An 11,165-nucleotide genomic window follows, 5' to 3' on the forward strand; every position below is an offset into this window, starting at 1 on the left:
CCTTGGCACAAGAACGCAGTAGCACAAAGAATATGATGAACTAGGGGAATTTCTATCTCCAGTCACAATATGCTTGTAACAACAATTGCATCAACTTTTGCATCACTTTGCATCACACTTGACGGCCCTTAAAATTATCCTTACATATGTCTAGGGTTGTGAGAAAAGAAACCCTACACAAATACTCAAGGATGTGTGTGAAATCAGATCTGAAAACTCTAATTTTGTAATTCTCGACAGATTCAACTTCTGTCGAGCTTCAACAATAAACCTCGACAAAAAAGATTCTGTCGAGACATCTGTCGAACTTTAATAAACAACACTTCTTTACTTGTTTTTTGGTTAGACTTGCATGGCTTCAGTACTAAACTTGAACACTTGTTTCTTGAAGTACTAAACTCATCCTAAATCTATCCAATTACAAGTAAAGTATGTTTTATCAAAAGATTAATCAATCACATCAAATATGTTTTTGACAATTCCACATATGTCCTAACATTCCTTCTAGGTAACATTGTTTGTGACTGATGCTACGTGGGAATAACTTGTCCTCAAGGCTGATGGGCCTGCACTGGTTGAGTTTTGGGCTCCATGGTGTGGGCCATGCCGTATGATCCATCTAGTAATTGGTGAACTGTCAAAGCAATATGATGGGAAGCTCAAGTGCTTCAAATTGAGCACTGATGATAGTCCATCAATTGCAACCCAATATGGAATTCAAAGCATCCCAACAATCATGATCTTCATCAACTTTGAGAAGAAAGACGCAGTAATTGGTGCTGTGCCCAAAACCACACTAACTGCCAGCGTTGAGAAATTCTTGTAGAGACTGTATTTCTTTCACAAAACCGCGTTATATTTTTGGGAGTTTTTCATGTTGAGGTTGAAAATCTTTTTGACCTTTTGTATAATTTTGGAAGTTCCATGTATCAGGTTTTATTTAGACAACGATTATTCGTCTTTTGCACGTTAAACATTTGAACTTCTCCAATATAAATGTTAGCCGTGCTGAAAATTGCACCCAATAAAAATGTTGTCAAAGATTTAGAGGGAAGTATTGCAATTTTTGTCAATGTGATGACTTGAAATTTGCATTTCAACCTTAGACCCTGGTTCAGTCTTCTCAATATATACAAAAACATGCTTTTCATGACTTTAATTAAATCTAGAAGTTTTGAATTGACTGGTTCTTCACGTGGATTTAATGAAAGTCGTATGATGAACTTGGGGAATTGGGCTGAAAAAAATGGTGAACAATCGTTCTTTTTCAATTGCTGGGTTGAAGATAGAATTCAGGGCAGGATTTCGTAGCTTTGAATTCGGACGATCTTACAACTCTTTTGTGTCCTATTCTTTTACCAACGACTTTCTTTTCATGATGTTGATGGATTCAACTTGAAAGCATATAAAATTACTGTTTCTCTAGAATCGATGACTTACATCGGCAATCGAAAGAAAAAGACTTTAAGCTTTGAATGCTCTGCTTGTTTTACTCATCTTTGGAGAATTTTGAGGCCAGGGGCAAGAATAAGGAAAGTACATAGAGGCTGAAAAAGGCATACGTAGTGTACGATTAAATATGGCTTATTTTTGCTAAAAATTAAAAATTAAAAAAAAATTAATTAATTACTGTTTATTAATAAAATTACTGTGCATTTACCTGATGCACTGTTCATGAAACATGAACAGTGCACCAACGCCAGAATAAAAAAATTAAAATAAAATAAAAGCCAAAAAACGCAACTGGGTCCTAAATGCAGCCGCAAACATCCTTAATCAAACGGAGCTTAAAATGAAATATTTTTATCAATAGCTGTTTGATAATATTGTTATTAGGTAATATTGTTTTAATAATATTGTTTATATTTCTTAAAAATATATATAAATAAAAAAATATTTAAAAATATATATAATATTATTTAAAAATCTCAAAACGACATATAAAACAGCAATTCTCCGAAAACACGTGAACTGAAGTACTGGTAGCTTTTGTTTATTATTATTATTATTATCATTACTATTATTTTCTTTTTTGAGTACGATGATGATAGCATCGGAATTAACGATTAAAGTAACCACAGTGCCCTAGTCTCAAATTTTTTAAGTTTGCAATGGATCTTCAACGTGATTAATTAAGGCCAATTATGTGTATTCTTTTCAATCTTTTCCAACATTCTACACTGTCCAAAATTCAATATCTGTTACTTCCTAAGTTGACACAGTCTTTTTAACTGCTCCTACTAATGCTATTTTTATCTTCCAATGCATTTTTTTTTTTTTTTTGTTCTCTTAACTTAGATAAACTCACTTTTTTTTATTGGTGAATTAATTGTTCTACTATGTATATAACCAAACTACCTCAGATAGTAAGTTTCAGTTAGCTAAATTGGTAAAATCTCTATTAGTTGAATAAGAGTTCTAAGGTTCAATCTTCGATTACACCAAAAACCGATTGGTTTATTAGTCTGATGATAAAAAGCTATCATCAAGAGTGAATACCATAAGTTGAAACTCTTTTAAAAAAACCTACCTCAAACAATTTTTCCTCACATTTTCATCAATATGAGACACTCATATTATTAAGTGGATTTTCTCACTTTGAATTTTATCTTGCCATGTATTTCTACTTATCCATCTTAAAATTTTCATTTCAATGACACTCAGTTTATGAATATGTTTCTTCTTAACAATTTAGGTCTATAAATCATAGCTAATCTTGATTACATTCTTTGTTTAACTTTATAGTTATTTTATGATCAAACAAGATTCCTAATACACTTCTTTACTTCATCCACCCTACTTTATTCTTTGTCCTCTTCAATCTCTCATTTTTTATGTATTATTAATCCAAGATATCGAAATATTTGGCTTTTTTTGTATCTCTTGAGCATCAAGTCTTACCACCCCTTCATTTTTATTTCTATTTTTACTAAACTTACATTCCATGTACTCTATTTTAGTCCTACTTAATAAAAAGAATTCTAAATCATCTCGCAAAAGTTCTAACTCAGCAACAACTCCATTTGTAGTTTAATCCACTAAAATTATATCATCTGCAAAAGAGATAAAGATTTAATGTTGATCCTCAATGCAAACTTGTAGTGATAGGAAACTTTAACTTTTGAAGCCTTCACTTGTTCTCACACTATTTAATTATTTATAACTCTGTCATACATATCTTTAATCAACTTAATATATTTTAAAGAAACTCATTTCTTTTCCAAACTCACAATATAATCCCTTTAAGGGACCCTATTATATGATTTTTGCCCCTTTTTTTTTTCTTTTTTTCTTTTTCTTTTTTTGTGCGCAAATATTCTATTTTTTAGCTTTTTAAAATAAATTAACTTTTAGATTTTTGTAACACATTTAGCATAAAAGTTACTGTGGGGATAAGAACCCAAATTTGTATGTTGGGCATTGGGCCTTATCCGAAAACGTTGATATGTCTAAGGAGGAGTACATGATTGGAAGAGACCCCAAAGTTGAGAATCACAGAAGAAAAGAATGGAGGCATATAATCTGAGGAGTAGTTCCCTCTCAGATACGATGAGTATCGGTCAAACACGCATTTGAGTGATTTAGGTGACTTTCCAGGGAGTTCCAACGATGATTAGGATGAATCTCAAGCACGTACAAAGGTGATAAGAACACAGAAATATCTAAAAGAAAATCTGCTACCACCGCATTAAATGCACTGCAGCAACTTTTCTGGCCGCATTTATGTGGAGAAGACCCCTGAACAGTGCAATCTCAACTACCACCATTCACAGAGAGCTAAAGAAGATGTTTGATGGGACATGAAGCCTTCACGTGTTCTCACACTATTTAATTATTTATAACTCCGTCATACATATCTTTAATCAACTTAATATATTTTAAAGAAACTCATTTCTTTTCCAAACTCACAATATAATCCCTTTAAGGGACCCTATTATATGATTTTTGCCCTTTTTTTTTTTTTTTTTTTTTTGTGCTCAAATATTCTATTTTTTAACTTTTTAAAATAAATTGACTTTTAGATTTTCGTAACACATTTAACATAAAAGTTACTGTGGGGATAAGAACCCAAATTTGTATGTTGGGCATTGGGCCTTATCTGAAAACGTTGATATGTCTAAGGAGAAGCACATGATTGGAAGAGACCCCAAAGTTGAGAATCACAGAAGAAAAGAATGGAGGCATATAATCTGAGGAGTAGTTCCCTCTCAGATACAATGAATATCGGTCAAACACGCATTTGAGTAATTTAGGTGACTTTCCAGGGAGTTTCAACGATGATCAAGATGAATATCAAGCACGTACAAAGGTGATAAGAACACAGAAATATCTAAAAGAAAAGCTGCTACCACCGTATTAAATGCACTGCAACAACTTTTCTAGCCGCATTTATGTGGAGAAGACCCCTGAACAGTGCAATCTCAACTACCACCATTCGCAGAGAGCTAAATAAGATGTTTGATGGGATATGTACTCGAGTGAACGCTTAGATGATTAACAAGTGTACAATCAAGAGAGTCTAGAATGAACTATATAGTGTAAAAGACCTCCCATAAGAGGGGGACGGAGAAAAGAAAAGAAAGAAAGGAGAAACGCAATTACTGTTGAATGAAGAACTATATTAACCTTAAGAACTAATAGATTACTTCATAATCTATCTCCTCGGACGATTATTGTATTGAATTTTACGTGTGTTTCATGCTAGATCTTCTTTTGAAATTCTTATTAATCGTTGTCCAATCCACCACAAGCCCAGCTCTTTCACCCACTCTCTACAAATTTATTGTACTGGGCTCATTAGGCTCATATCCCATATCTTTTGGGCTTGAGCTACGAATTGTGACCTTACAGTTACCGAAGGTTATATTTTTTATATAAATACTATGCAAATAAACTACCAAAAATAAGCAAAAGCCATACACACATTTCATGAATCTTACCACATTGTAGTTTTCTTAAATGGTAGAATAGATATTTCAATATACAAACAAAATCATTAAAAAATACCTCTTAATAACTACCATAATTATCTAATTTCATAATTACAAAAACAATATTGAGAATAGATCAAATTTTGTTAAATATTCAGGTTACTGACTAATATTGTATATGAAAATGAAATTATTTTTTATTTTCAAACTTATATATAATTTATTTTTCTAGTCAACTTGTTTTTCTTTTATACCCATTGTCTCTCTCTTCTTCCTAGACCTAGAAGGCCCAAAACCCACCCATTAAATTTCTTTTTATTTTTGGTAAATAAAGGATATATTACAAAAGTTAAATAGCCTAAATAGGCTCAATACAGAGTTTGTTTAAGTACAATCCATTAGTATCAGCATTTAGAAAATCAATAATGTCCACAGGCAGACTACTAAAAACACAAAAATCATTTGCCTGGCTAGAGCCCAGTCTTGCTAAGGCATCTGCACATCTATTAGTCTCTCGAAAGCAGTGCTAGATTCGAACCTAGGGGAGTTGAGTGATTAGGTACCTGCAGTCATCCACCAAAGGAGAAATAACATTGTTAGCATTCCTAGAATTATTCAGCAGATCAACTATGGATTTGGTGTCAATTTGAATCTCAATAGCAAGTAAATGGAGATTTAAACATTGGAGGAGTCCATCTTTGAGGTTCCACAATTCTGCTACAAAGCTCATTGTGATCTCGATCTTCCTAGCATACCTACAGACCCATTCGCCTTCACCATTCCTAATGAGTCCTCCGCTTCTAGCTGGACCTGGGTTACGTGTTGAAGAGCCATCTGAGTTAAGTCTAAACACCCCGCCTCTAGCTTTTCCCACCTGATTCTCTTAACCACCTTATTTGCAATTGTTCTAGGGAGTTTTACACAATGCTCATACTCCATGGCTTCTCAAAAAATCTTGTGACCAAGTTTTGTTGGATGGGCTATTTGTGAAAGACAGCATAAATCCTCTGCTTCCATATGCGCTAGATTGCAAAGAGGAAGGAGGTTTTCTATGGGGGATAATCTCTGTGCTTCTTCCCATCTGCCTTTCCATTAGTAGTAACCCAGTCTTGCAAATTACCACTGAAGAATAAGGTTTTGACCTCCTTGGCTCCCAACTAAGCCCAAAAATTTCTTACCATTCTACAATCCCTTAGTGCATGGATTATAGATTCAGGTTCAGAGAGGCATAAAGGGCATCTAGGATCCACCTATACCCCCCTCTTTGTAAGGCACTCCTTAACGCCGATGCTATTATGCAAACACATCCACACAAAGGTTTGAATGCGAGGGAGGATGTTAGCTTTCCACACCCATTGGCCTGGAAAAGGAGTGACCACTTCCTCACCCCCAGTGGCAAGTTGATATGCTTTTTTAAGCTCAAAGTCTCCTTGAGTGGACATAGCCCAAGCTAGTCTGTCCTAACCTCTGGCTACAAGGGAAACCGAGGGGGGGGGGGGGCTTTTAACTTAATGCTGACACTATCAGGGATAGGAATGGAGATTTTAGACCAGTCCCATCCATTAGTTAATACCACCTCCTTAACTCTAAGGTTCTCCTCTTCTATAGCCAAAGGTCCTTGCACCAACCTCCTTAGCGGCTCAACACTACACCAATTATCAAACCAGAAGCTCAAATCACTATTTCTACCCAATATCCATCTTGTTCCTTTACGAAATATATCTTCACCTTTTTTCATTGCTTACCACACTCTGGAACAAGGCAGCTTTGTAGGATTTATGGCATTCAGTCTTTACCTAGTGCAATATTTACTTCTTAGGACCTTACTCCATAGCGAATCTTTTTCTGAATGAAATTTCCAATTAAGCTTAGCAAGAAGAAAGAGATTCCTGCCCTTAGCTGTGTGTAGGCCTAGCCCACCTTCATTTTTAGGTCATGTGACTTTCTGCCAACTCACCCAGTGTATCTTCTTCACCAATTTTAGGATCCCCATAACTCTATCAATGTTTTCCAGGAGCTTACCCAGAAGGGCATTGCATTGCACGATATATGCTAAAATGGTAGAAGAAGAAGCCTGGACAAGAATTGTTGTACCTGTAAAGGATAGGAGATTGGCCTTTAAACCTGGTAGTTTTTGCTTGACTCTTTCTATAACAAAATTAAAGTCTTGGCTACTGGATCCACGATGCCTAATAGGGAATCCCAAATATTTGACTAGATTAGGAGTTGAAGAAAACCCCAAGATGTCACAAAGAGATTCCCGAGTATCTCTATCAACATTAGGAGAAAAGAAGACTTTGGATTTGACTTCACTGACTAATTGGCCAGGCCTAGTGCAAAATTCATCCAAAGCGTCCCTAATAGCTAAACAATTGCTACCATCCGCCCTTGCGAAGAGCACAAGGTCATCCGCAAAAAATAGGTGGGAAAAAGCTATACCGCTTCTAGAAGCTTTGATAGGGATCCATTTCTTATCTCTGCACTTTTCTTCAATCAAGTGGCCCAACACTTCCATGCAAAGAATAAAGATATATGGGGACAGTGGGTCCCCTTGCCGAATACCTCGAGATGGCCCCCATTAAATAGCACAGAAGTGGTGGTGGAAGACACACAATTCATTATGAGATCTACCAAACCCTTGTGTAGGTTTGCTTTCAAGAGAGTTTCCTAGATAAAGATCCATTCGAGATTATCATAGGCCTTTTCAAGACCTACTTTAATTGCCATGTTGCCCACTCTTCCTTTCTTTTTGCTAATTGTATGGATAATCTCCTGCACTATGATTGCATTGTCGACTCCTTTCCCCCCTAGCACAAAAACCGATTGAACAAGAGACACTAGCTTGTCCAACATTGGTCTAAGTTTGGCTACTATGATTTTTGTTATCATTTTGTACACTGTATTACAGAGACTAATGGATTAGTAGTTCCCAATGGTTTCAGGGCCTTGAATTTTGGGGATAAGGACCACATTAGTTTTGTTGAGGAATTCAGGAAATTTTTTTTGTCTCAAAGCATTTCTTTATCTCCTCCACAACTGATCCTCCAACAATCATCCAGAAGCGTTGAAAAAACCCAGCGTGGAGGCCATCTGGCCCAGGGGCTTTGAAAGCCTTTATAGACCAAAGAGCCAATTTAATTTCTTCCATAGATACAAGATCATACAAACTGTCTCTCTTCGTATCAGAAAGGGCCGCTTGCCATTGGGAGGTAGGACCAGGTTGGAGTTTTGCTTCAAGATGGCTTGTGGTGTATATATTGGCAAACCCTTCTTGAATAAAACTTAGGATCTCGACCCATTAAATTTCTCTTAGCAATAGTTGGGTCATTATCATCTCGATCAAATACACAAATTCTGATAATTCTTGAAAACTGATGTGAAACTAGACTTTAAATGTTGCTTAAGATAATAAGGAAAATTCTCATATTTAAGGATATTCTTAGAAGTTAGTTTTAGGAAAATTATATAGTATTTCAAGAATACAATGAATTTAATTAATAAGATTTATTATTATGTGAGAGGAGGAACTACGAGATTACTATACTCTAGCTTAGCTTTCAAAATTTTACATTCCAAACCATCCACCAATGTCATCTAAAACATAATCAATTTACTTAGTTAGGGACTGAGAACCACATAGTCACCCACAATGAAATCTCTTATGCATTTTGGATGAATAATATGTGTACATATATATATATATATTAATAGATAACGTTCAGAGAAAATTCAATTAGAATTTGAATTAGAATCCAATTTTGTGTCATGTATCTAAATTTATGTAGGGACCGATCCATACTTATCCACTTAAGTTTATGCCATGTGTCCACTTAAAATCTTTGTGTCAAGTGAGTTAATGAGTGCAAAATACTGAGAATCTAATAATAATGAACTAAAAAAATTAATTAATAAATAAAAACCAATCACATATACTCAATAAAATTTATCACACAACAAAAATCACCACACGTTCTATCTCATTAAAAATTATAAGGAAAAAAATGATCATCAGTAGTATTAAATTTAAGTAAGAATTTTAATATATAACTAATTACGTTTACTTTTTTAAAATAATAATTTGACTAATTATGATAAAATTTGTGTTTAATTTTAAATGTATCCATACGTATGCATGTGTTACATGCTATTTTTTTTAATAATTTGATTAATTATTTATATTTTTATAATAAAATTGTTTTTAATTTTTAATGTTCATACGTTTGTTTGGATTACATACTAATATTTTATAATACACCATCTAGAGCTGTAATAAATCAATAAGATATTCACATTTGTGCACTTAGTTTTAATTTCTATTGTCATTAACATAATGATGCCTTTATTGCAGTTAAAATTCTTCACTTCTAAGGAAGGAGACCCACCGGTAGGAGTGAATAATTTTGTAATTTTTCATCAAATATTTTTAAAAATGAAAAGCTAAATTGTAAATTACATCCTTAAAGTTTGGAGTATTTGGATTTTATATCCTAAAGTTTTAGAGAATTTTACCTTTTGAAATTCCATTTCGTTTGCATCAATAGTTTCTCTATTCATATTTTTTGCTAAGTGCCACGTAAACTTATCACACATGATTAGCTCATGCAATAAAATGATGCAACGTCATTTTTAATTTTTTAATTATTTAAATTTTTTAGGTTACAAAAAATAACATTACATCATCTTATTGGATGAACTCAGTGCCGGCTCAAGGCCTAGGCAACTTAGGCCTAGGCCTAAGGCCCCACAACAAATAAAAAATTTCCCTACTAAAAAAGGGGCCCCATCTCCTTTAGTAAAAAGCTCAAAATTTTATAAAAATATAACATTTTTTAAATAATTGGTACTCTTTTTTAAGAGCGATGCTAAAAATACTATAAATTTTATTATAGATTGAACTGACATTTCACCAATCATATAAAAAAGTAATTCAAACACAAATATATTAAGTTGTTGAAATTCATCAATTACAGTCATAATCACATTTATTGTGAATATTTTGTAGTATTTTTAGTCTTTTTCTTTTTCATTTCTAACATGGCTTTAAAAATAGGAGACCAATAAAAATTTAACTCAATCGAAACCCTAAGATGTTTCAAATAAAATGCTGCAAATGTGATAAATCACCAATGATGACTAATTTCCTACTAAGTCACACGCCAAATAATATATATCTATCTCTTTCTCTTAAAAAGAATATATAAAATTAAAATTTAGATTACAACTGTACTTAACTATGCATAGTCATACATCCAAGTTAAAGTAAGTTTCTTTTGATTCAACTATAATATTCAATCTTCTATTTGAAATTAATCTTAGTTGAGCTAGTATTATTCATCAATTTCTACATTTACATCAAATTAATCTTAATTTAATTAGTATTATATAATTTTATTTAATTAATGTTTACATATAAAAATGCCCCATATAAAATTTTTGCCTTAGGCCCCAAATTTTGTTGGGCCGGCCCTGGATGAACTAATCATGTGTAACAAGACTATATGACACTTACCAAAAAAATATGAGAGGAATTATTGATACAAACAAAGTAAAACTTTAAGGCGTAAAATTTAAGCATTCACAAATTTTAGAGGTGCACATTACAACTTAACCTGACATTTATATACACCATATATCTCACTCTTCATTTTGCAGTACATCCTATTAAAATATCATAATTTTTTTTTAAAAAATTTCCCCTTGATCCCTCAATACCTAACGAGACTTCAATCAGCTTGAGAACCTCGATGACACCAATCAACTAGCCATGGCTGGCCATTGCAATGTCACAACTCACAAGACAACGACATGAATCAATCACCGCAGTACGATACCCCACGAGAGTGACCCTCACTGTAGCCTCACTGTACCAACACCTCGTGCCTAGCAATGCCACATCCCACACGGAATTTTTTTTTTTTTTTTTTTTTTTTAAATATAATTTTAAATATACAATAACATAATTAGACATAACAGTAACTTTGTCACATTCAATAGTAATTCACATTCAACAGTAACTCAACTATAAGTAACATACTTCTTAATTTGCCCCTCCCCTCTTCCCCAAAACAAAATATTGGAAGTATATCATAAAAAGAGCCATATGATATATGTATGTAGTTGCAGTCAGATTAATTTTTCAACGGTGAAGCTAAATATATAAAAATAAATAACTAAAAAGTTGATAGAAAGAATAACCTATATTATACTATAGTATTATAGGACTCTTGTGACAAG

At 33.4% G+C, this 11,165-nt stretch overlaps 1 protein-coding gene across 1 annotated transcript; it reads left to right on the plus strand.

Moving 5' to 3' along the window:
- The first annotated feature begins 524 nt into the window (after positions 1 to 524).
- On the plus strand, positions 525 to 931 carry LOC111986452 (thioredoxin M2, chloroplastic-like). The gene has a single exon (XM_065777495.1). The coding sequence runs from the start codon at positions 611 to 613 to the stop codon at positions 824 to 826; it is 216 nt and encodes a 71-aa protein (XP_065633567.1). The 5' UTR covers positions 525 to 610; the 3' UTR covers positions 827 to 931.
- Positions 932 to 11,165: the final 10,234 nt, after the last annotated feature.

This window comes from Quercus suber, unplaced genomic scaffold (assembly GCF_002906115.3).
Source record: "Quercus suber isolate HL8 unplaced genomic scaffold, Cork oak 2.0 scaffold_157, whole genome shotgun sequence".
Taxonomy (NCBI): domain Eukaryota; kingdom Viridiplantae; phylum Streptophyta; class Magnoliopsida; order Fagales; family Fagaceae; genus Quercus; species Quercus suber.